The sequence below is a fragment of the Cygnus olor genome, chromosome 5 (assembly GCF_009769625.2).
Source record: "Cygnus olor isolate bCygOlo1 chromosome 5, bCygOlo1.pri.v2, whole genome shotgun sequence".
NCBI classification, from domain to species: Eukaryota; Metazoa; Chordata; class Aves; order Anseriformes; family Anatidae; genus Cygnus; species Cygnus olor.
In genome coordinates this window covers 47,208,022-47,234,044 of record NC_049173.1, presented here as the reverse complement: position 1 = coordinate 47,234,044, position 26,023 = coordinate 47,208,022, and the positions used below count along the sequence as shown (strand labels likewise).

Sequence of the window (26,023 nt, the reverse complement as noted above, 5' to 3'; positions counted from 1 at the left end):
AGAGTATTTGCAGATCACAGTCACCACTGAAGCACAGGAAAAAATGTCAGTAATTGAGAGGGAAGGCAACTTACGATGTTTTCATTTCATGCAGGAAACTATCTGTGGTTTGTGTGGGAACTATAATGGCAATATGAAAGATGATTTTGAAACCCGAAGCAAGTATGTGGCATCAAACGAGTTGGAATTTGTGAATTCTTGGAAAGAGAATCCTCTCTGTGGGGATGTATACTTTGTAGTGGACCCATGTAGCAAGAACCCTTACCGTAAAGCTTGGGCAGAAAAGACATGTTCCATCATCAACAGCCAAGTCTTTTCTGCCTGTCACAATAAGGTAAGAATACCTTACAGCCTCCTTTTAGGTACTTGTAGAAAGCAACGAGGTCATTGCTCAGCCTCCTTTTCTTCAGACTAAACAACCCCAGTTCCCTCAGCTGCTCCTTTTAAGTCATCTATTGTGACTTGTGTCACAAGGTTCATCAGAACCAGGCCTTCTGAAGAAAAATCTCCATTTTCAGGAAGTGACCACAAGTCACAAACGCGGGTAACACTGCAGTGGTCATGCATATCTATGAAAGGCAGGATTTTGTATTGTTTTTGTTGTTTGTTTGTTGTTGGTTTGGTTTTTTTTTCAAGCTGATTATACATAATATGTTTCATATGAATGTAGGCATCTGGAAAAAGCTCATCAGCTTCTACTGTTAGTCTGCAGATACCTATGTTCTTGCTAAAAAGAGTTGTTTGAAGAGGGGTTGCATTGACAAGTGGTCAGAGGAAATACTAGTTATTCTCACTTTAATTGAACATCTGCTCTTCACTTTACCCAGCGTGAACAAGGACCCAGGAAAAAACTTCTTAAAAAATAGGCACTAATGAATCCTAGAAAATTCACGACTTAATTTTCCAATGCAGGTGAATCGTATGCCCTATTATGAGGCCTGCGTTCGAGACTCTTGTGGTTGTGACATTGGAGGGGATTGTGAATGCATGTGTGATGCCATTGCGGTATATGCGATGGCTTGCTTAGATAAAGGTATCTGCATTGACTGGAGGACCCCTGAGTTTTGCCGTAAGTTTCTTTAAGCTCTCTCTAATCAGTTTAAGAGACAATTATTGTTATTGTGAGTATATTAATATGGTAACAAAGGAAATTGCTTACATGTGCACCTCATGGGTTGTGTTTTCTGTATGGGCCAACAGTTGATTTCAGTCACATGAATTTTGAACTCTGTACTTTTCATTTGTGCTAAATTAACCAAAATATTATGTTTGTTTTTACCGTGGAATAATGAGAAAATAAGTGATCACAGAAGGCAGCATATTTTTTCTGCTGCTACTGTATAGTAAATAGTCAGTTTGTAAGTAGATGGAATATGAAACTAAAAAAATGTTTCATTTTAGCTGTGATGAATTCACTATCTGTGTGGATGTCAAGGGAATAAAGACAGCTGTGTTGGCTGGAACACTGTAAAACAGGAAAAATATCAGTATGTCCCAGAACACCATACACGGAGGAAAAGAGAGGATGAGTGTCATAAATCAATGATAAACTTGTCATCTTTGATGGTTTCTTTCACGCATTCACTATATTATACGTTAAAAATTGTGGAAATGTCTGCATAGTCCGTTCACAGAAAAAGGAGCTGACTCACATCGCTAAAGCATAAGTTCCATTTTACATCAGATAGTGATAATTCCAGTGACAAAATTTTTGACTCAAGCTGTTGATTAATTTTGTCCTCAAGTACTTTGAAAATATGTCATTAATTTACAAAATTCTGACTTTTCTCCTGTTTTTTGCCATTTTTAGCTGTCTATTGTGAGTATTACAATTCTCATAGAAATTCAGGAAGTGGAGGTGCTTTATCCTATGCCTACAACAATGACAACTGCACCTGGCATTACAGGCCCTGTAATTGTCCAAACCAAAACTACAAATATGTCAACATTGAAGGTAATTGAAGCTATGCTATTTCAAACCACAAAGCAGTAAGATAATTATTTTCAGTCATGACACATTTAGATAGTCGTGCTCTAATGGGTGTTATCTTTAAAGCAGTTTTGCTGATCTTTACCTTACTGTTACTGCTTTAAATGCATAATCAGTGTAATTACCTGTACTGTACCTAATTTTGTATTGAGCTCAGGTTATCTTGAAGAGAAATCCTCTGAATTGCACCAAATTAAAAGAATTTGCTCTATTTATGTAAAAAAAATATGTATTATGTACTATGAGTATTATTTCTATTAGGCAAATAGATATAGTTGGAGTAAGAAAAAAAATACTACATACGCAGATCCTTCTGAGGATTATGTTGGGGGTGGTTGCCTAAATGTGTGAAGTTGCAATCAATACAATTTCTTCATGCCAGAAATGTAAGACATTAGATTATACGTAGTATAGACTAAATGCAGTTCTCCGAGGAAGGTAAAACAAATTTCCCCTTTCTTCAGGCTGTTACAACTGCTCTCATGATGAATATTTTGACTATGAGAAGGAAAAATGCATGCCATGTGGTAAGTAGGGACCTACATACTCATTGTCTTTTTCTACAGTAACTAAAACCTTTGTGTGTTCTCAAAGAAGATATTTTTCCTAGTACCTCTCAATTAACAATGAGTGTTCATCCTAGTACAACTCTTCTTCAAAAGAATCTTATTACTGTACTGCTAATATGTAAAACTTTGGTTGATAAATAAAGTAATGAAAATAACTAATTAAAATATGGATTAGGGTAAGGAATGCTACAATAGAGAAGCTGGAAGACCCTGATTGATTTTAATCAGGAAGGTGAAAAATTCTATTCATTGTAAGTGTGAGTGCTTTTCAAAATATGGGTGTTCCTGAGAGTTCATTGATGTTCTAATCTATGTGAGGTAAAGATAAAAGTATAGGTCCCAGATACATTCAATGCCTTTCTTAAACAAAGAGAACATGTAGAAAGGAATCAGACCTAGCTAGTGGACTTCACATAGCAATTCTCTTTAAGTTGTTTTGTTTGTTTGTTTGTTTAATTATTTTAACTTAAGATTTATTACCATATGGTGTGCTACTCTGAAAACTTGTCTTACTAAATAATGTTGTGGATAGACTCCAGCTGCACAGTTTAGATTTCTATGCAGATTTTAAAAATGACCTCAAGGACATTTTTTTTTCATTTTACAGAATTATAGCCTGTGAAACTGGAATCTCAGCTAGTGATCTCAGTTACACATAAAAAAAAACAAAACAAAACAAAACAACACATTTTCAGAGAGTGCCCTTATCCATAAGAGACATAAGAAAGGCAGCAAAAATATGCTCATGTATTATTATTGTGAGGTGTATTAACTTTTTCATCATTGTTAAAGCCCTTTCATGTGAAGCTCACCACTGAAATAAGTAGTAGCAAACATTTTCAGGATGATCTCACTGATTAACATAATCCTTGGAAAAGTATTTTTCTCCCAATCTGAAATTAGCCTTATTTGGAATATTTTTAACATGTTTTCACTCACAAATTTAACCTGTTCTACCTTTATCCAACAGGATATGAAAGCATTAGTATTACACCTGAAACTTCACCTTTAACAGGTTAGTTAAGCAGTTGGCTAAAACAAGTACTTACACATTGATGTACATTGTTATATGTGTTTCTGAGATAACTACTATCCGTTTTTGCTTGATATGATGACATCACCAGTTACACATGCTTAAGATGCAATAATGAAAAACTACTCACTATTGTAATTATCACAATTTTTTTCCTAGAATCATTTGTTAGAATTCTTAAATTGGGAAAGGAAATTATTGAGAGAATAGTGTTTCTTGAGTACACTTAGGCAATTCCAGATATCAGCAGTGAAATATCTCTCTAAGTGAAAAAGGATTCCTGTTTCGTTTCTGATACACAAAAATCACACCAAAAAATCACCACAATTTTTAATGGTTACTGGCCTTTAACACTTGGTCAGTTTAAGACGGTCTTCATGGAAACTCATGTATACCAAACCCCAACAGCCTGATCCACGAAAGAAATCTGTACATACTGATCTTTAATTTGTTAAAAATTCAATTAATTTCCATGAAGATGAAAGGTATTGGGAAAAAGTTACACTGATGGCTTTCTGAATAAGCTTCTGCAAAAATTCCTATTCAATGTATATACTGCGAATAATTGCAAAGGAATAGATAGAAAGCTTTTCTCAGATATTTCATTTGAAATTAAGGTAGTAGCTATTAATAATTGTTACTATAAGTAGTTTTTTGTTTTTTTTTTTACTTAAAAAAACAATTTATATAGGCATTTTTATAATAGAGTATTAAGAATTATTTATTATCCTCTGATTTTGATTGTTCTCTTAGTAACAACAGTGCAGCCTAACATAACAAGAAGCTCTACTGCAGTCACATCACCCGCAACTATCCTACCAACATCACCTGCTATTACCTCTTCTGCATCTACTGTATCAACTGAGACCACAAATCCAACAATAACTTCAAAAATCACCATTCCGAGAACTTCATCAGCAACACCTCTTGTCACAATAAAGTCAACAACTGGTAGGTTGTTAGCGTTACTGTCTAAAATAAATTACACCAAACCCATTCTATACATAGTTTAGACATCATTCTACTAAGAAGCTGATAGGTATTGCAAGCTGTCTCAACATCCAAGCATAAGGCTGCAAATTATGAGGTAGGCAAAGCAGGCTTTGAGAAAGGAGTTTGCAAACCAGAAATGTTCAGAAGCATAGATGGAAAGTGCCTGGAAAGAGAAAGGATATAGACAATAGTTAAAAATGCAACCAAAACAACTTAGGCGTGACTCATCTGAGAAGCACATTAGAAGTTCTATAAGCGGTGAGCCACCTCAACTCCAGTTGGATTTATTAGCTTAGTTTCAGCCCCTATTCTAGAGTTAGTTCAGTTATGAGGAGACTCATAATAGGACGCAACTTCCCACAGACATGCAGTTCAACTAAAAATCCATCCTGGAACCAGGCTATCAGAGAAAGTGGAAATAAAAGAGGTGCCACAGGAGTTAAAACAAAACTTCAAGGGCTGCCATTGTGCCAGGTGACTTGAGCACTGGGACAAGTGAAGTCCTATGATATGGTGTTATCTGATTTTGTAATACAAATTGTGGGGAGCTGAAACTGTGGCCAATTCAGAACATAAGATTAGCCAATGAAATTGTCATTAGCTAAGTTATACAGACTTTAGCAAATAAGTGACATCAAAGCTAACTTCTTAGGAAAATTATATGAAAAATAATTAGCACAGGAAAAACACAAAATGAGATCAAAGAAATATCTGAGATGAGAAAACAAATACAAGTGGAAAATATATGGCAAGATTATGAGAACACAAATACAAACAATTATACATAAAGCATTGAAAAGAGCAAGGGCAAAATTTGGGTCTCTGGAATACGGGTTTAAGTAAATTGATTCCTCACATTATATTCTTTACTTTTACTCCAAAAGAACATACAACATTGGTTTTTACTACGCCAAGTATGACCACAACTGTCACTACACCCTCCATAACTACCTCAACAAAAAGGACCACGTCCACTAAGCCAATATCTACACCTACTGCCTCATTAACCACTGCTTCAACAGAGACGGAAAAAGTAAGGGTCACCACACCAGTCTTCGAGACCCCTACCAAAAAGGAAATGACAACCACCTCTATGCCTTCTCATATTACATCTCAGATTGCAACTTCCAGTCAGCCTGAACTAACAACAGTAGGTAAATACTGTGTTTTAATATCTGTCATGTGAAGCCATCACTCACAAAACATGTCAATGGATTCCTTGTAATAAAAACAGGCATTCTTACTAGATGTCTTTAACATGGCAAATAGGAAAGGGCATGGGTGACTGAAGAAGTGTGACAAAAATAGATATTACGGTGTCCCACAATGGAACAAGCATCAGACATCCAAATAAGATCTTAAACCTAACATTTCTCTTTGAGACCATATTCTACTAATTCCTCCAAATTAAGGCAAAATCACTCTGTGCTTCAAAGTGAGTTTTGAAAAACTCACAGATGGTGGAATGTGTGTTCCCCCATGCCATTGTAACAAGTTCTCCGAAAATCATAAATCCTATCTATCACAAAGGTACTTACACTTTGGGATGCCAGGTACTCCGTATGTCAACAAGCACAGCCTCCTCTGATGCTGTATTCTGACACCAGAAGCTGGGACAGTGTGCAGGGAGAAGTCAGTAGCAGTGGGAGGGCAGGCGCACGCTCTCTCCCAATCCACACATCTCCCATCCTTACTGTTGGGGTGCATACATCCAGATCTTCTTGTGCCAACAATTACAGCTTAGTCTGAGGAAGCATCACAACCCACTTTAACTAGGCACCTTCTCAGACATCAACCATTACTAAATGTCCACTTGTCCTTACTTTACAGAGAGTGAGGGAACTGAAGCAACCACTCTACACCACCGAGTCTCAGTAGGTGAGTAAGAAGGACCTGAGAGCTGCCATTGGCCTACAACTCTGTTTCACTTACCCAGCTTTCCCATGGGATGCCCATGCCCAGCCTGGAGTGCCTTCAAGGGAGACACACACATCTGGAGAGGCTCTTCATCTTCCCTCATGAGGTCCAGGAAGAGGCAGAGGGTGCTGAATTGGCCCAGTTCTTGCCCTGTATTCCTAGGGAGAAGCAGAAAGGGGAGAGTGAGGGTAGGAGCCACTGGGCCATTCCTACCTCTTGCCCAGCAGGAGGGATCTGTGCCTTTCTTGTCCCAGTGTCAGCCCATGGCTTCTGTCATGGAACTGCCCACCTCTGTCACCTTCCCCTCTTGCTCCACCACCCTCAATCGACTTGTGCTTTCCTCCCAGTGGCTGTCACCCACAAAAGGCCAACTGTGCCACACACTGTGCCACAATTCATCACGCGGAAGACCACACCTGTGACATTGGCCAGCAGTACTTCCCAGACCTCTGTTTCCAGAGAAGCCAGCCCTGCCAGCAGTCCAGAAGTCCCACTGACAAAGATGTCTCCAAGCCCCAGCTCTTTACCTGTCACCTCAGCCTCATCTGTTTCTTCCTCTTCATCTGCCCTGCCCTCAACACGGCTGAGACCATCACATCCCGGTAAGTCCCCTCGTGCTCTTCCTGCTGCTGCTGCCTGCTCCTTTCAGCTCCCACCCTTCTATTCTAAGTGGCATGTTCTGCACAGGTTTCACTTTTAGTATTCATTTTCTATTCCTACTGCCCTCGCCATGGGACTCCTGGAACTCAGGCACATCCTGGGACTGGCAGTCACATTGGTCCTAACTACATCCTCCTCCCCTGCTGCTTCAGGGGTTTGGCTCTGGGGCACAGAACTTTATCAGGGTACAGACCTCTGTCAGTTCCTGCCCTACAACTAGCAATTGGAGACTAGTTAACACACAATGCCTCCCCTTACAGTGGTGCCCTGAGAATGTGCAGGGGGGCGAGAGAGAAGGCAGTGGAGAGTAGAAGCTTACAACTCCAGGACAATTTGGGGTGAGAGACAAAAAACAAGGATGCTCTCCACCCAAAGGAAGCCCAGGCCCCGACACACCCATTACAAAGATGGGACAATAAATGCAACTCCTTACTCCATACATAAAGACAGATGCTGACCCTGGGTGCAAAAATGTCACCAGTGGAGGGTGGGCAAGAAGGTGCACGCTCAAACTCCAGGGTACACTTCTCCCACTTAGACCTATGGGGCTACAAATGCCCAGGTCTTCCTGGTGTCGAACAGGATACGTTCTTTGAGGAGATGCCACGACATGCTTTGCCTAGGATCCTTTCCAAGACTCAACCATTGTTTTCTCTCATCCCTTTCTTTGTAGCAAGGGAGCCAACCAGAGCTAAGACTCCAACTAGTAAAGTAGTAACAGGTGAGTGCTCTGGTCAGGAGAGAGCAAAGAGTCACACATGGTGTATGCCCGTCCCATCAGTAGCATCAACACTCCCAGGAAAACTTCCCAGCACATTGTAAAACAGACACATGATAGACTACCTGTAAACACATGGAAAAATGAAAGTAGAGATACCTCTTCCCTTCTAAAGAATTTAAAGAAAGAGCAGACAGACAAACTGATGGAGGGCATCCTTACAAAATCATTACTAGGTGGCCATGCTGGGGGGAAGCAGGAAGGGATGGGAAATGCTGGGCATCGTAGATCTCTTTGTTATACTCTATAGAAAAAAGAGTCACTGGGGTGCGGCATTGCACGTGTTATCCCTACCCCCAGAAGGAGATGTTTACCTTAGAATTGCCCATTTCACTTCCTTCACCTCTTGCTCTAAAACTACCAACTGACCTGCGCTTTCCGCCTGACAGCTTCCAAAACAACACTGCCACCTGTGAGCACGGAGAAGACCACCCCGGCCACGTCTGCCAGCAGCACGTCCAAGACCTCCGTGCCCAGCGAGGCCAGCCCCGCCAGCAGCCCAGCAGTGCCGCTGCCAAGGACGTCGCCTGCCCCCAGCAGCCCTCTCAGCACCAGGCTGCCATCTGCCGCCCCTTTCACAGTCTCCTCCCCGTGGCCCCCAAGCTCCCGGCCAAAGCCCACGCCTACGACCCTGAGGCCCAAGCCCTCTCCCCCGAGGACCAGTGCTCCCACAGAGTCGCCTGCGTCCTCCGCACCCTTCACAGCCAAAACCAGCCCGCTGCCCTCGGCTGCGTCCTCCCCCTTCTCAATTGTATCCTCAGCAGTGCCGAGCTCCTCGCACCCTGGTAAGGCTCCCTTCTCCCCTTCCCAGTTCTCACCTTTATTTGTACAGGGAAATCCAAACCCCTTGACAGCCACCCTCTGTGCACGCTGCTTTTGGCATTGTCTCCCTGCGACCTGTGTCCCCTTTCCAAGTTCTTTATCCCAACTTCCGTTGCTCAGCCTAATGTCAAATGGTGTGGAACAGCCCCTGGGTGAGTTTGGGCCCCCTGTGCTGGCTGTGTCCCCTCGCACCTCCTTGTGCACCCCCAGACTCCTCGCTGGCAGGGCAGCATCAGAAGCAGAGAAGTCCTTGACTCGGTGTGAGCACTGCTCAGCGACACCTCACCCATCAATGTTTTCTCGACATTGTGGACATCTGAAATTGAAAACACATCACCGTAGATGATACTGTGATGAAAATGGAGTGTATCACAGCTGAAAACCAAGACAAAGACCTTCTCTGTTTCTCTGTCTGCTCCCCAGCAACTTGGCTCAGGGTGGGCAAGAGGTATGGAGGGGACAGAGCTGGCACAGCTTACAGCGAGAGCCCAGCGAGGCATTCCTTACCGTACAACAAAACGCTCAGCAAGAAGATGAGGGTTGCAGGGTTCAGAATGAGCCATTCCTCAGAGCCTGGGTGGTCCTGGGTGTGCTGGTGGGAGGTGAGGAGTGGTTGCCTTTGCTTCACTTGTGTGTCTCTTTTTCTTGTTTTTCCTTCAGTTCTCCTACTGTCCATGTGTTGACACTTGAATTCTTCCTCTCTTTTGCCTTTCCAGTTGATGGCCCCTTTCCTCCTGAAGGGGAGCGAACGAGAGTGTGAGTAGGGCTTAGCAGGCTCTTGGGATGAAATCATGATAGCGTGGCGTTGTGGTTTAACGCGGCCGGCAGCTAAGCACCACACAGCCGTTCACTCACCCTCCCCTCCGTCTCTGGGATAGGGGAGAGAGTCAGAAACAAATGAAGCCTGTGGGATGAGATAAAGAAATTTTATTAGGACAGAAAAGAAAGGAAAAGTAATAACAATGATAATAGTACTACTACTACTACTGTGTACAAAACAAGTGACGCAAAATGCAATTGCTCACTACCCGCAGACCGATGCCCAGCCTATCCCCGAGCAGCTGGTTCCCCCACACCGGCCAGCCCCCCCATATAATTGTTCAGCATGACATCAGATGGGATGGAATACCCCTTTGGCCAGTTGGGGTCAGCTGGCCTGGGTCTGTCCCCTCCCAGCTCCTGCTGCACGCCCAGCCTGCCCGCTGGCAGGACAGTGAGAGAAGCTGAAAAGTCCTTGCCTTAGTGTAAGCACTGCTCTGCAACAATTAAAACACTGGTATGTTATCAGCATTATTCTCATCCTAAATCCCAAACACAGCACCATACCAGCTACCAGGAAAATTAACTCTTCCCTAGCCAAAACTAGGACATATTGCTGTCATTTTGGCTCCTCTTCCAGACAGAAGCAGAGGGTGCTGAGCTGCTGGAGGGCAGCCTTGGGGCGCTGTCCTTGTGCCACCTTTGTGGGGAGAAGCAGGATGGGGAGGGGAAGGGCAGCAGCCCCTGGCCTATCCCTCCCTCTTGCCTAGCGAGACTCAGGGCTGCGTGCTCCTACCTTCCTTGCCTTTGGGTCAGTCCTGGGGCACCTGCCCAGGGAACAGCGCTCCTCCTCTGCCTGCCCCTCCTGCCCTGCCACCCTCAATCCCCCTGTGCTTTCCTCCCGGCAGCCTCCACCCCCAAGAAGACAACGGTGCCACACATCGTGCCGCCCGTGAGCACGGAGAAGACCACCCTGGCCACGTCTGCCAGCAGCACGTCCAAGACCTCCGTGCCCAGCGAGGCCAGCCCCGCCAGCAGCCCAGCAGTGCCGCTGCCAAGGACGTCGCCTGCCCCCAGCAGCCCTCTCAGCACCAGGCTGCCATCTGCCGCCCCTTCCACAGTCTCCTCCCCGTGGCCCCCAAGCTCCCGGCCAAAGCCCACGCCTACGACCCTGAGGCCCAAGCCCTCTCCCCCGAGGACCAGTGTTCCCACAGAGTCGCCTGCGTCCTCCGCACCCTTCACAGCCAAAACCAGCCCGCTGCCCTCGGCTGCGTCCTCCCCCTTCTCAACTGTGTCCTCAACAGCGCCGAGCTCCTCACATCGTGGTAAGGCTCCCTCCTGCCCTTCCCTCTGCTCTGCCTTCCCTTTATTGGGAAGAGAAATGCCATCGTTCCCAGTGTCCTCCTTTCCTCCTCCTCCAACCCATCCTCTATTGCTTATCTTCATGACGAACGGTGTGGAGCAGCTCCTGGGTGAGTTTGGGCCCCCTGTGCTGGCTGCGTCCCCTCCCAGCTCCTTGTGCACCCCCAGGCTCCTCGCTGGCAGGGCAGCATCAGAATCACAGAATCATTAAGGTTGGAAGAAACCTCCAAATCATCTGATCCAACCGTCCCCCTACCACCAATATCACTCACTAAACCATGTCCCCAAGCACCACGTCCAACCTCTCCTTGAACAACCGCAGGGACGGTGACTCCACCTCCTCCCTCGGCAACCCGTCCCAATGCCTGACCACTCTTTCTGAGAAGAAATGTCTCCTCATTTCCAGCCTGAACCTCCCCTGGCGCAACTTGAGGCCTTTCCCTCTAGTCCTATCGCTGGTTATCTGCAAGAAGAGGCCGACCCCCAGCTCCCCACACCTTCCTTTCAAGTAGTTGCAGAGAGCAATGAGGTCTCCCCTGAGCCTCCTCTTCTCCAGACTAAACAACCCCAGTTCCCTCAGCTGCTCCTCACAGGACTTGTGCTCCAGGCCCTTCACCAGCTTCACAGCCCTGCTCTGGACACACTGCAGGGCCTCGATGTCCTTGTAGTGAGGGGCCCAAAGCTGAACACAGCACTCGAGGTGCGGCCTCACCAGAGCTGAGTACAGGGGGACGATCACTTCCCTGGTCCTGCTGGCTGCACTAGTCCTGATACAAGCCAGGATGCCGTTGGCCTTCTTGGCCACCTGGGCACACTGCTGGCTCGTGTTCAGGCGAGCATCAATCAGCACCCCCAGATCCTTTTCCCTCTGAACAGCTTTGCAGCCACTCTGCCCCAAGCCTGTAGCGCTGCATGGGGTTGGTGTGGCCAAAGTGCAGGACCCGGCACTTGGCCATGTTGAACCTCATCCCATCGGCCTCTGCCCATCGACCCGTCCTGCCCAGGTCCCTCTGCAGGGCCTTCCTACCCTCCGGCAGGTCGACACTGCCCCCCAACTTGGTGTCATCTGCAAACCTGCTGAGGGTGCACTCAATTCCCTCATCCAAGTCATCAATAAAGATATTAAAGAGGCTTGCAGCACGCAGATGATATCCCATACCATTGTCGTGAACCCCGAGAGAAACAAAATGAGATGCTCCCCTTCCATGGAGACTCAGAGGGTGCTGAGCTGCTGGAGGGCAGCCCTGGGGCACTGTCACCCTCTGCCACCGTCAGTCCCCCTGTGCTTTCCTCCCGGCAGCCTCCACCCCCAAGAAGACAACGGTACCACACATCGTGCCACCTGTGAGCACGGAGAAGACCACCCCGGCCACGTCTGCCAGCAGCACGTCCAAGACCTCCGTGCCCAGCGAGGCCAGCCCCGCCAGCAGCCCAGCAGTGCCGCTGCCAAGGACGTCGCCTGCCCCCAGCAGCCCTCTCAGCACCAGGCTGCCATCTGCCGCCCCTTCCACAGTCTCCTCCCCGTGGCCCCCAAGCTCCCGGCCAAAGCCCACGCCTACGACCCTGAGGCCCAAGCCCTCTCCCCCGAGGACCAGTGCTCCCACAGAGTCGCCTGCGTCCTCCGCACCCTCCACAGCCAAAACCAGCCCGCTGCCCTCGGCTGCGTCCTCCCCCTTCTCAACTGTGTCCTCAGCAGCGCCGAGCTCCTCGCACCCTGGTAAGGCTCCCTCCTGGCCCTTCCTCTGCTCTGCTTGTCCTTTATTGGGAAGACAAATGCCATTGTTCCCAGTGTCCCCCTTTCCTCCTGCTCCAACCCATCCTCTATTGCTTATCTTCATGACGAACGGTGTGGAGCAGCTCCTGGGTGAGTTTGGGCCCCCTGTGCTGGCTGCGTCCCCTCCCAGCTCCTTGTGCACCCCCAGGCTCCTCGCTGGCAGGGCAGCATCAGAAGCAAAGTCCTTGACTCGGTGTGAGCACTGCTCAGTGACAGATGAAATGTCATTGTTTTCTCAACATTATGCCCATGCTAAATCAAAAACACTTCACCACAGAGGCTACGTGATGAAAATTAACTGTATCACAGCTGAAAACTATGACAGAGGCCCTCTCTCTTTCTCGGCCCCTCAGCGAGTAGGCTCAGGGTGGGCATGAGGTATGGAGGGGACAGAGCTGGCACAGCTTACAGCAAGAGCCCAGCGAGGCATTCCTTACCGTACAACAAAATGCTCAGCAAGAAGATGAGGGTTGCAGGTTTCAGAACGAGCCATTCCTCAGAGCCTGGGTGTGCTGGTGGGAGGTGGGGAGTGATTGCCTTTGCTTCACTTCAGCATTGGTTTCTTTTCCTTGTTTTTTTTTTTTTCTTCAGTTCTTGCACTGTATGTGTTTTGATGAATGAGTTCTTCCTCCCTCTTGCTTTTTTGTTTGTCAGCCCCCTTCCTCCTGAAGGGGAGCGAACGAGAGTGTGAGTAGGGCTTAGCAGGCTCTTGGGATGAAATCATGATAGCGTGGCGTTGTGGTTTAACGCGGCCGGCAGCTAAGCACCACACAGCCGTTCACTCACCCTCCCCTCCGTCTCTGGGATGGGGGAGAGAGTCAGAAACAAATGAAGCCTGTGGGATGAGATAAAGAAATTTTATTAGGACAGAAAAGAAAGGAAAAGTAATAACAATGATAATAGTACTACTACTACTACTGTGTACAAAACAAGTGACGCAAAATGCAATTGCTCACTACCCGCAGACCGATGCCCAGCCTATCCCCGAGCAGCTGGTTCCCCCACACCGGCCAGCCCCCCCATATAATTGTTCAGCATGACATCAGATGGGATGGAATACCCCTTTGGCCAGTTGGGGTCAGCTGGCCTGGGTCTGTCCCCTCCCAGCTCCTGCTGCACGCCCAGCCTGCCCGCTGGCAGGACAGTGAGAGAAGCTGAAAAGTCCTTGCCTTAGTGTAAGCACTGCTCTGCAACAATTAAAACACTGGTATGTTATCAGCATTATTCTCATCCTAAATCCCAAACACAGCACCATACCAGCTACCAGGAAAATTAACTCTTCCCTAGCCAAAACTAGGACATATTGCTGTCATTTTGGCTCCTCTTCCAGACAGAAGCAGAGGGTACTGAGCTGCTGGAGGGCAGCCTTGGGGCGCTGTCCTTGTGCCACCTTTGTGGGGAGAAGCAGGATGGGGAGGGGAAGGGCAGCAGCCCCTGGCCTATCCCTCCCTCTTGCCTAGCGAGACTCAGGGCTGTGTGCTCCTACCTTCCTTGCCTTTGGGTCAGTCCTGGGGCACCTGCCCAGGGAACAGCGCTCCTCCTCTGCCTGCCCCTCCTGCCCTGCCACCCTCAATCCCCCTGTGCTTTCCTCCCGGCAGCCTCCACCCCCAAGAAGACAACGGTGCCACACATCGTGCCACCTGTGAGCACGGAGAAGACCACCCCGGCCACGTCTGCCAGCAGCACGTCCAAGACCTCCGTGCCCAGCGAGGCCAGCCCCGCCAGCAGCCCAGCAGTGCCGCTGCCAAGGACGTCGCCTGCCCCCAGCAGCCCTCTCAGCACCAGGCTGCCATCTGCCGCCCCTTCCACAGTCTCCTCCCCGTGGCCCCCAAGCTCCCGGCCAAAGCCCACGCCTACGACCCTGAGGCCCAAGCCCTCTCCCCCGAGGACCAGTGCTCCCACAGAGTCGCCTGCGTCCTCCGCACCCTCCACAGCCAAAACCAGCCCGCTGCCCTCGGCTGCGTCCTCCCCCTTCTCAACTGTGTCCTCAGCAGCGCCGAGCTCCTCGCACCCTGGTAAGGCTCCCTCCTTTCTTCCCTCTGCTCTACATGCGCTGTATTGGGAAGACAAATGCCATCATTCTTTCTATCCCTCTTTCCTCTCTGTTTTCCCATGACATTTATCACTCACCCTGATGTCAAATGGTGTGGAACAGCCCCTGGGTGAGTTTGGGCCAGCTGTGTTCCCTGGCGTGCCAGAGAGAAGGGCACCAGGGGGATACCCCCCAGAGGGTGGTGGAGCCTCTGCCCTGTGGCTGTCAGGCAGAGGTAGGGGTCTAAAAAGACGAGGAGGGTTAGAAGCGAGTCCCAGTTCAGCGTCATGGGCAACCCCTCTCGCTATCTACCTCGCTTCTCCAGGTGCCCCTCCATAATAGATTTGGAGGATCTTGAAGGATAGGTAGGCAAGGATGTGGTGGATGGCCCGCCTATGAGGTCACATAGGAAGAGGCAGTCGACACCATGCCTCATGACTGCCTTCGAAAAGAAAGAGAGAAGGGTAATTGTAGTAGGAGATTCCCTTCTGAGAGGAACAGAGGGCCCAATGTGCAGAGTTGACCCTCATTGAAGGGAAGTCTGCAGTCTACCTGGAGCTCAGATCAGGGATATCACCAGGACGCTCCCCAGCCTGGTGTGCTCAGCACACTACTACCCGCTACTGATCTTCCAGATGGGTGGGGAGGAAGCTGCGTCCTGTAGTCTGAGGGGAATGAAGAAAGACTTCAAGGCCTTGGGACGGTTGGTGAAAGAGTCTGGGGCACAAGTCATTTTCTCTTCCCTCCTTCCATTCTGGGGTGATGACATGGGATGGAATAGAAGGATCCAGTCCATAAATGATTGGCTATGTGACTGGTGCTACAGGCAGGTCTTTGGGTTCTTTGATACGGTCTAGTTTTATAAGACTCCAGGCCTGACAGTAATACATGGGAAAGGTTTATCTCACAGGGGCAAAAGGGTTCTGGGGCAGGAATCAGCAGGGCTCATTTGGAGAGCTTTAAACTAGATCCGAAGGGGGAGGGGGTTGTAGCTGGGCTTGCACCAGTGGAGCAGCGCCCTAGCAGTGATGAAGACTGGGAGGCCTCCCACCCTCCTAGGGTGAAATCAGCGTGCTCAGCTCGCTCCCTGAAGTGCCTGTACACCAGTGCACGTAGCATGGGGAATAAGCAGGAGGAGTTAGAAATCCATGTTCGGTCAGGAGATTATGATCTGGTGGCACTTACAGAGACATGGTGGGACAGCTCACGTGACTGGAATGTGGCCATGGATGGGTATGTCCTGCTCAGGAAAGACAGGCCAGCAAGGCGCGGTGGCAGAGTTGCTCTTTGCATGAGAGAGCAACTACTTGTATTGAGTACTGTCCAGGGGTGGATGAGGAGCGAGTTGAGAGTCTGTGGATGAGAATTAAGGGGCAGGCCGGCATGGGGGATAGTGTTGTGGGTGTCTATTACAGGCCACCAGATCAGGATGGGGAAGTTGGCAAGGCCTTCTACAGGCAGCTGGTAGCATCCTCATGAGCACAGGCCCTGGTTATTGTGGGGGATTTTAACTACCCTGACATTTGCTGGAAGGCCTACTCAGCCAGCCATCCGCAGTCCAGGAGGTTCCTTCAGTGTACTGATGATAACTTGCTGATGCAAATGGTGGATGTGCCAACTAGGAGAGGAGCACTGCTGGATCTTGTCCTCACTAACAGGGAGGGGCTGGCTGAAGCGGTGAAGGTTGAGCGCAGCCTTGGTTGCAGAGTCCATGAGGTGGTCGAGTTCAGGATTTCATGTGGCAGGAACAGAGTACTGAGCAGAATCGCAAACCTGGACTTCAGTAGGGCCAACTTTGGCCTTTTCAAGCAGCTGCTAGGGGAAATCCCAAAAGACAAGGTACTTGAAGGAAAAGGGGCCCAAGACAGTTGGTTAGTGTTCAAGGACTGCTTCTTCCGAGCTCAAGATCAGAGCATCCCAACAGGTAGGAAGTCAGGAAAGAGAGCCAGGAGACCTGCACGGTTAAACAGGGAATTGCTGGGCAAACTCAAGTGGAAGAGGAGAGTCTACAGATCATGGAAGGAGGGGCTGGCCACTTGGGAGGAATAAGACTGTTGTCAGAGGATGTAGGGATGCAACTAGAAAGCTAAGGCCTCCTTAAAATTAAAACATGCAAGAGGGGTCAAGGACAACAGAAAGGGCTTCTTCAAATACATTGCGGATAAACCTACGTCTAGAGGCAATGTAGGCCCAGAAATGAATGAGGTTGGTGCCCTGGTGACAGAAGATAGAGAAACCAGAGTTACTGAATGCCTTCTTTGCCTCTGTCTGTATGCCAGAGGCTCTCCTGAGGAGTCCTGTACCCCTGAGGCCTCAGAGGAAGTTGAAATAAAGGAGTTTGCCTCGGCTGATGATGGCTGTGTTAAGGACGGGTTAAGCAAGCCAGACATCCATACGTGCATTGGTCCTGACGGGCTGCACCCGCAGGTGCAGACGGAGCAGGCAGAAGTCATTGCTAGTCCTCCTCTGGACTTGTTCTCATACACCCAAGTCCCTCCTGGGGTGGGGGCCCCAGAGATGAGCTGACAAATTTCTCTGCCCCTCAGTGAGTAGGCTTGGGGTAGGCAAGAGGTAGGGAGGGGACAGAGCTGGCACAGCTTACAGCAAGAGCCCAGCGAGGCATTCCTTGCCGTACAACAAAACACTCAGCAAGAAGATGAGGGTTGCAGGTTGCAGAATGAGCCATTCTTCAGAGCCTGGGTGGTCCTGGGTGTGCTGGTGGGAGGTGGGGAGTGATTGCCTTTGCTTCACTTGGGGGTTGGTTTCTTTCTCTTGTTTTTCCTTCAGTTCTCCCAGTGTCCATCTTTTGACACGTGAGGTTTTCCTCTCTCTTGCCTTTCTGTTATTTGGCCCCTTTCCTGCTGAGGGGGAGCAAGAGAGAGAATGAGTGGGGCTCAGCCACCAGCCAGGGTGAAATCACCATGTGTGGCCTTCTCCTTCGCCATGACGGCATCCTCTACCCTCGAGGTTATGGGGGCATTGCGCTGCAGCACAGGTCTCCCTTGGAGCACACAGTGCCCAGCTTGCAGCAGGCAGATGATATCCCATGCCATTGTCTTGGGACCGAAAGAAACCCAACAAGATACTACTCCTCCAGGGATATTCAGAGGGTGCTGAGCTGCTGGAGGGCAGCCTTGGGGCACTGTCACCCTCTGCCACCGTCAGTCGCTGTATGATTTCCTCCCGGCAGCCTCCACCCCCAAGAAGACAACGGTACCACACATCGTGCCACCTGTGAGCACGGAGAAGACCACCCCGGCCACGTCTGCCAGCAGCACGTCCAAGACCTCCGTGCCCAGCGAGGCCAGCCCCGCCAGCAGCCCAGCAGTGCCGCTGCCAAGGACGTCGCCTGCCCCCAGCAGCCCTCTCAGCACCAGGCTGCCATCTGCCGCCCCTTCCACAGTCTCCTCCCCGTGGCCCCCAAGCTCCCGGCCAAAGCCCACGCCTACGACCCTGAGGCCCAAGCCCTCTCCCCCGAGGACCAGTGCTCCCACAGAGTCGCCTGCGTCCTCCGCACCCTCCACAGCCAAAACCAGCCCGCTGCCCTCGGCTGCGTCCTCCCCCTTCTCAACTGTGTCCTCAGCAGCGCCGAGCTCCTCGCACCCTGGTAAGGCTCCCTCCTGGCCCTTCCTCTGCTCTGCTTGTCCTTTATTGGGAAGACAAATGCCATTGTTCCCAGTGTCCCCCTTTCCTCCTGCTCCAACCCATCCTCTATTGCTTATCTTCATGACGAACGGTGTGGAGCAGCTCCTGGGTGAGTTTGGGCCCCCTGTGCTGGCTGCGTCCCCTCCCAGCTCCTTGTGCACCCCCAGGCTCCTCGCTGGCAGGGCAGCATCAGAAGCAAAGTCCTTGACTCGGTGTGAGCACTGCTCAGTGACAGATGAAATGTCATTGTTTTCTCAACATTATGCCCATGCTAAATCAAAAACACTTCACCACAGAGGCTACGTGATGAAAATTAACTGTATCACAGCTGAAAACTATGACAGAGGCCCTCTCTCTTTCTCGGCCCCTCAGCGAGTAGGCTCAGGGTGGGCATGAGGTGTGGAGGGGACAGAGCTGGCACAGCTTACAGCAAGAGCCCAGCGAGGCATTCCTTACCGTACAACAAAATGCTCAGCAAGAAGATGAGGGTTGCAGGTTTCAGAACGAGCCATTCCTCAGAGCCTGGGTGTGCTGGTGGGAGGTGGGGAGTGATTGCCTTTGCTTCACTTCAGCATTGGTTTCTTTTCCTTGTTTTTTTTTTTCTTCAGTTCTTGCACTGTATGTGTTTTGATGAATGAGTTCTTCCTCCCTCTTGCTTTTTTGTTTGTCAGCCCCCTTCCTCCTGAAGGGGAGCGAACGAGAGTGTGAGTAGGGCTTAGCAGGCTCTTGGGATGAAATCATGATAGCGTGGCGTTGTGGTTTAACGCGGCCGGCAGCTAAGCACCACACAGCCGTTCACTCACCCTCCCCTCCGTCTCTGGGATGGGGGAGAGAGTCAGAAACAAATGAAGCCTGTGGGATGAGATAAAGAAATTTTATTAGGACAGAAAAGAAAGGAAAAGTAATAACAATGATAATAGTACTACTACTACTACTGTGTACAAAACAAGTGACGCAAAATGCAATTGCTCACTACCCGCAGACCGATGCCCAGCCTATCCCCGAGCCACACCGGCCAGCCCCCCCATATAATTGTTCAGCATGACATCAGATGGGATGGAATACCCCTTTGGCCAGTTGGGGTCAGCTGGCCTGGGTCTGTCCCCTCCCAGCTCCTGCTGCACGCCCAGCCTGCCCGCTGGCAGGACAGTGAGAGAAGCTGAAAAGTCCTTGCCTTAGTGTAAGCACTGCTCTGCAACAATTAAAACACTGGTATGTTATCAGCATTATTCTCATCCTAAATCCCAAACACAGCACCATACCAGCTACCAGGAAAATTAACTCTTCCCTAGCCAAAACTAGGACATATTGCTGTCATTTTGGCTCCTCTTCCAGACAGAAGCAGAGGGTACTGAGCTGCTGGAGGGCAGCCTTGGGGCGCTGTCCTTGTGCCACCTTTGTGGGGAGAAGCAGGATGGGGAGGGGAAGGGCAGCAGCCCCTGGCCTATCCCTCCCTCTTGCCTAGCGAGACTCAGGGCTACGTGCTCCTACCTTCCTTGCCTTTGGGTCAGTCCTGGGGCACCTGCCCAGGGAACAGCGCTCCTCCTCTGCCTGCCCCTCCTGCCCTGCCACCCTCAATCCCCCTGTGCTTTCCTCCCGGCAGCCTCCACCCCCAAGAAGACAACGGTGCCACACATCGTGCCACCTGTGAGCACGGAGAAGACCACCCCGGCCACGTCTGCCAGCAGCACGTCCAAGACCTCCGTGCCCAGCGAGGCCAGCCCCGCCAGCAGCCCAGCAGTGCCGCTGCCAAGGACGTCGCCTGCCCCCAGCAGCCCTCTCAGCACCAGGCTGCCATCTGCCGCCCCTTCCACAGTCTCCTCCCCGTGGCCCCCAAGCTCCTGGCCAAAGCCCACGCCTACAACCCTGAGGCCCAAGCCCTCTCCCCCGAGGACCAGTGCTCCCACAGAGTCGCCTGCATCCTCCGCACCCTCCACAGCCAAAACCAGCCCGCTGCCCTCGGCTGCGTCCTCCCCCTTCTCAACTGTGTCCTCAGCAGCGCCGAGCTCCTCGCACCCTGGTAAGGCTCCCTCCTGGCCCTTCCTCTGCTCTGCTTGTCCTTTATTGGGAAGACAAATGCCACTATTCTTTGTATCCCTCTTTACACCCCCTTCATCCCAACATTTATCACTCACCCTGATGTCAAATGGTGTGGAACAGCCCCTGGGTGAGTTTGGGCCCCCTGTGCTGGCTGCGTCCCCTCCCAGCTCCTTGTGCACCCCCAGGCTCCTCGCTGGCAGGGCAGCATCAGAATCACAGAATCATTAAGGTTGGAAGAAACCTCCAAATCATCTGATCCAACCGTCCCCCTACCACCAATATCACTCACTAAACCATGTCCCCAAGCACCACGTCCAACCTCTCCTTGAACAACCGCAGGGACGGTGACTCCACCTCCTCCCTCGGCAACCCGTCCCAATGCCTGACCACTCTTTCTGAGAAGAAATGTCTCCTCATTTCCAGCCTGAACCTCCCCTGGCGCAACTTGAGGCCTTTCCCTCTAGTCCTATCGCTGGTTATCTGCAAGAAGAGGCCGACCCCCAGCTCCCCACACCTTCCTTTCAAGTAGTTGCAGAGAGCAATGAGGTCTCCCCTGAGCCTCCTCTTCTCCAGACTAAACAACCCCAGTTCCCTCAGCTGCTCCTCACAGGACTTGTGCTCCAGGCCCTTCACCAGCTTCACAGCCCTGCTCTGGACACACTGCAGGGCCTCGATGTCCTTGTAGTGAGGGGCCCAAAGCTGAACACAGCACTCGAGGTGCGGCCTCACCAGAGCTGAGTACAGGGGGACGATCACTTCCCTGGTCCTGCTGGCTGCACTAGTCCTGATACAAGCCAGGATGCCGTTGGCCTTCTTGGCCACCTGGGCACACTGCTGGCTCGTGTTCAGGCGAGCATCAATCAGCACCCCCAGATCCTTTTCCCTCTGAACAGCTTTGCAGCCACTCTGCCCCAAGCCTGTAGCGCTGCATGGGGTTGGTGTGGCCAAAGTGCAGGACCCGGCACTTGGCCATGTTGAACCTCATCCCATCGGCCTCTGCCCATCGACCCGTCCTGCCCAGGTCCCTCTGCAGGGCCTTCCTACCCTCCGGCAGGTCGACACTGCCCCCCAACTTGGTGTCATCTGCAAACCTGCTGAGGGTGCACTCAATTCCCTCATCCAAGTCATCAATAAAGATATTAAAGAGGCTTGCAGCACGCAGATGATATCCCATACCATTGTCGTGAACCCCGAGAGAAACAAAATGAGATGCTCCCCTTCCATGGAGACTCAGAGGGTGCTGAGCTGCTGGAGGGCAGCCCTGGGGCACTGTCACCCTCTGCCACCCTCAGTCCCCCTGTGCTTTCCTCCCGGCAGCCTCCACCCCCAAGAAGACAACGGTACCACACATCGTGCCACCTGTGAGCACGGAGAAGACCACCCCGGCCACGTCTGCCAGCAGCACGTCCAAGACCTCCGTGCCCAGCGAGGCCAGCCCCGCCAGCAGCCCAGCAGTGCCGCTGCCAAGGACGTCGCCTGCCCCCAGCAGCCCTCTCAGCACCAGGCTGCCATCTGCCGCCCCTTCCACAGTCTCCTCCCCGTGGCCCCCAAGCTCCCGGCCAAAGCCCACGCCTACGACCCTGAGGCCCAAGCCCTCTCCCCCGAGGACCAGTGCTCCCACAGAGTCGCCTGCGTCCTCCGCACCCTCCACAGCCAAAACCAGCCCGCTGCCCTCGGCTGCGTCCTCCCCCTTCTCAACTGTGTCCTCAGCAGCGCCGAGCTCCTCGCACCCTGGTAAGGCTCCCTCCTGGCCCTTCCTCTGCTCTGCTTGTCCTTTATTGGGAAGACAAATGCCATTGTTCCCAGTGTCCCCCTTTCCTCCTGCTCCAACCCATCCTCTATTGCTTATCTTCATGACGAACGGTGTGGAGCAGCTCCTGGGTGAGTTTGGGCCCCCTGTGCTGGCTGCGTCCCCTCCCAGCTCCTTGTGCACCCCCAGGCTCCTCGCTGGCAGGGCAGCATCAGAAGCAAAGTCCTTGACTCGGTGTGAGCACTGCTCAGTGACAGATGAAATGTCATTGTTTTCTCAACATTATGCCCATGCTAAATCAAAAACACTTCACCACAGAGGCTACGTGATGAAAATTAACTGTATCACAGCTGAAAACTATGACAGAGGCCCTCTCTCTTTCTCGGCCCCTCAGCGAGTAGGCTCAGGGTGGGCATGAGGTATGGAGGGGACAGAGCTGGCACAGCTTACAGCAAGAGCCCAGCGAGGCATTCCTTACCGTACAACAAAATGCTCAGCAAGAAGATGAGGGTTGCAGGTTTCAGAACGAGCCATTCCTCAGAGCCTGGGTGTGCTGGTGGGAGGTGGGGAGTGATTGCCTTTGCTTCACTTCAGCATTGGTTTCTTTTCCTTGTTTTTTTTTTTTCTTCAGTTCTTGCACTGTATGTGTTTTGATGAATGAGTTCTTCCTCCCTCTTGCTTTTTTGTTTGTCAGCCCCCTTCCTCCTGAAGGGGAGCGAACGAGAGTGTGAGTAGGGCTTAGCAGGCTCTTGGGATGAAATCATGATAGCGTGGCGTTGTGGTTTAACGCGGCCGGCAGCTAAGCACCACACAGCCGTTCACTCACCCTCCCCTCCGTCTCTGGGATGGGGGAGAGAGTCAGAAACAAATGAAGCCTGTGGGATGAGATAAAGAAATTTTATTAGGACAGAAAAGAAAGGAAAAGTAATAACAATGATAATAGTACTACTACTACTACTGTGTACAAAACAAGTGACGCAAAATGCAATTGCTCACTACCCGCAGACCGATGCCCAGCCTATCCCTGAGCCACACCAGCCAGCCCCCCCATATAATTGTTCAGCATGACATCAGATGGGATGGAATACCCCTGTGGCCAGTTGGGGTCAGCTGGCCTGGGTCTGTCCCCTCCCAGCTCCTGCTGCACGCCCAGCCTGCCCGCTGGCAGGACAGTGAGAGAAGCTGAAAAGTCCTTGCCTTAGTGTAAGCACTGCTCTGCAACAATTAAAACACTGGTATGTTATCAGCATTATTCTCATCCTAAATCCCAAACACAGCACCATACCAGCTACCAGGAAAATTAACTCTTCCCTAGCCAAAACTAGGACATATTGCTGTCATTTTGGCTCCTCTTCCAGACAGAAGCAGAGGGTGCTGAGCTGCTGGAGGGCAGCCTTGGGGCGCTGTCCTTGTGCCACCTTTGTGGGGAGAAGCAGGATGGGGAGGGGATGGGCAGCAGCCCCTGGCCTATCCCTCCCTCTTGCCTAGCGAGACTCAGGGCTGTGTGCTCCTACCTTCCTTGCCTTTGGGTCAGTCCTGGGGCACCTGCCCAGGGAACAGCGCTCCTCCTCTGCCTGCCCCTCCTGCCCTGCCACCCTCAATCCCCCTGTGCTTTCCTCCCGGCAGCCTCCACCCCCAAGAAGACAACGGTGCCACACATCGTGCCGCCCGTGAGCACGGAGAAGACCACCCCGGCCACGTCTGCCAGCAGCACGTCCAAGACCTCCGTGCCCAGCGAGGCCAGCCCCGCCAGCAGCCCAGCAGTGCCGCTGCCAAGGACGTCGCCTGCCCCCAGCAGCCCTCTCAGCACCAGGCTGCCATCTGCCGCCCCTTCCACAGTCTCCTCCCCGTGGCCCCCAAGCTCCCGGCCAAAGCCCACGCCTACGACCCTGAGGCCCAAGCCCTCTCCCCCGAGGACCAGTGCTCCCACAGAGTCGCCTGCGTCCTCCGCACCCTCCACAGCCAAAACCAGCCCGCTGCCCTCGGCTGCGTCCTCCCCCTTCTCAACTGTGTCCTCAGCAGCGCCGAGCTCCTCGCACCCTGGTAAGGCTCCCTCCTTTCTTCCCTCTGCTCTACATGCGCTGTATTGGGAAGACAAATGCCATCATTCTTTCTATCCCTCTTTCCTCTCTGTTTTCCCATGACATTTATCACTCACCCTGATGTCAAATGGTGTGGAACAGCCCCTGGGTGAGTTTGGGCCAGCTGTGTTCCCTGGCGTGCCAGAGAGAAGGGCACCAGGGGGATACCCCCCAGAGGGTGGTGGAGCCTCTGCCCTGTGGCTGTCAGGCAGAGGTAGGGGTCTAAAAAGACGAGGAGGGTTAGAAGCGAGTCCCAGTTCAGCGTCATGGGCAACCCCTCTCGCTATCTACCTCGCTTCTCCAGGTGCCCCTCCATAATAGATTTGGAGGATCTTGAAGGATAGGTAGGCAAGGATGTGGTGGATGGCCCGCCTATGAGGTCACATAGGAAGAGGCAGTCGACACCATGCCTCATGACTGCCTCCGAAAAGAAAGAGAGAAGGGTAATTGTAGTAGGAGATTCCCTTCTGAGAGGAACAGAGGGCCCAATGTGCAGAGTTGACCCTCATTGAAGGGAAGTCTGCAGTCTACCTGGAGCTCAGATCAGGGATATCACCAGGACGCTCCCCAGCCTGGTGTGCTCAGCACACTACTACCCGCTACTGATCTTCCAGATGGGTGGGGAGGAAGCTGCGTCCTGTAGTCTGAGGGGAATGAAGAAAGACTTCAAGGCCTTGGGACGGTTGGTGAAAGAGTCTGGGGCACAAGTCATTTTCTCTTCCCTCCTTCCATTCTGGGGTGATGACATGGGATGGAATAGAAGGATCCAGTCCATAAATGATTGGCTATGTGACTGGTGCTACAGGCAGGTCTTTGGGTTCTTTGATACGGTCTAGTTTTATAAGACTCCAGGCCTGACAGTAATACATGGGAAAGGTTTATCTCACAGGGGCAAAAGGGTTCTGGGGCAGGAATCAGCAGGGCTCATTTGGAGAGCTTTAAACTAGATCCGAAGGGGGAGGGGGTTGTAGCTGGGCTTGCACCAGTGGAGCAGCGCCCTAGCAGTGATGAAGACTGGGAGGCCTCCCACCCTCCTAGGGTGAAATCAGCGTGCTCAGCTCGCTCCCTGAAGTGCCTGTACACCAGTGCACGTAGCATGGGGAATAAGCAGGAGGAGTTAGAAATCCATGTTCGGTCAGGAGATTATGATCTGGTGGCACTTACAGAGACATGGTGGGACAGCTCACGTGACTGGAATGTGGCCATGGATGGGTATGTCCTGCTCAGGAAAGACAGGCCAGCAAGGCGCGGTGGCAGAGTTGCTCTTTGCATGAGAGAGCAACTACTTGTATTGAGTACTGTCCAGGGGTGGATGAGGAGCGAGTTGAGAGTCTGTGGATGAGAATTAAGGGGCAGGCCGGCATGGGGGATAGTGTTGTGGGTGTCTATTACAGGCCACCAGATCAGGATGGGGAAGTTGGCGAGGCCTTCTACAGGCAGCTGGTAGCATCCTCATGAGCACAGGCCCTGGTTATTGTGGGGGATTTTAACTACCCTGACATTTGCTGGAAGGCCTACTCAGCCAGCCATCCGCAGTCCAGGAGGTTCCTTCAGTGTACTGATGATAACTTGCTGATGCAAATGGTGGATGTGCCAACTAGGAGAGGAGCACTGCTGGATCTTGTCCTCACTAACAGGGAGGGGCTGGCTGAAGCGGTGAAGGTTGAGCGCAGCCTTGGTTGAAGAGTCCATGAGGTGGTCGAGTTCAGGATTTCATGTGGCAGGAACAGAGTACTGAGCAGAATCGCAAACCTGGACTTCAGTAGGGCCAACTTTGGCCTTTTCAAGCAGCTGCTAGGGGAAATCCCAAAAGACAAG

General features: G+C 51.2%; 1 protein-coding gene across 1 annotated transcript in view; it reads left to right on the top strand.

Moving 5' to 3' along the window:
• The window catches only part of MUC6 (mucin 6, oligomeric mucus/gel-forming), a 62,611-nt gene that overhangs the window by 23,746 nt on the left and 12,842 nt on the right, over window positions 1-26,023 (top strand). Inside the window, exons 23-40 of the mRNA XM_040558129.1 lie at window positions 95-334; window positions 913-1,069; window positions 1,811-1,954; window positions 2,455-2,517; window positions 3,530-3,574; window positions 4,346-4,543; window positions 5,470-5,739; window positions 6,416-6,463; window positions 6,850-7,104; window positions 7,836-7,883; window positions 8,330-8,725; window positions 10,192-10,843; window positions 12,181-12,600; window positions 14,256-14,672; window positions 17,880-18,296; window positions 19,938-20,354; window positions 21,692-22,108; window positions 23,751-24,167. Coding sequence (XP_040414063.1) covers window positions 95-334; window positions 913-1,069; window positions 1,811-1,954; window positions 2,455-2,517; window positions 3,530-3,574; window positions 4,346-4,543; window positions 5,470-5,739; window positions 6,416-6,463; window positions 6,850-7,104; window positions 7,836-7,883; window positions 8,330-8,725; window positions 10,192-10,843; window positions 12,181-12,600; window positions 14,256-14,672; window positions 17,880-18,296; window positions 19,938-20,354; window positions 21,692-22,108; window positions 23,751-24,167 — 5,021 coding nt within the window. The remainder of the gene's footprint in view (window positions 1-94; window positions 335-912; window positions 1,070-1,810; window positions 1,955-2,454; window positions 2,518-3,529; window positions 3,575-4,345; window positions 4,544-5,469; window positions 5,740-6,415; window positions 6,464-6,849; window positions 7,105-7,835; window positions 7,884-8,329; window positions 8,726-10,191; window positions 10,844-12,180; window positions 12,601-14,255; window positions 14,673-17,879; window positions 18,297-19,937; window positions 20,355-21,691; window positions 22,109-23,750; window positions 24,168-26,023) is intronic.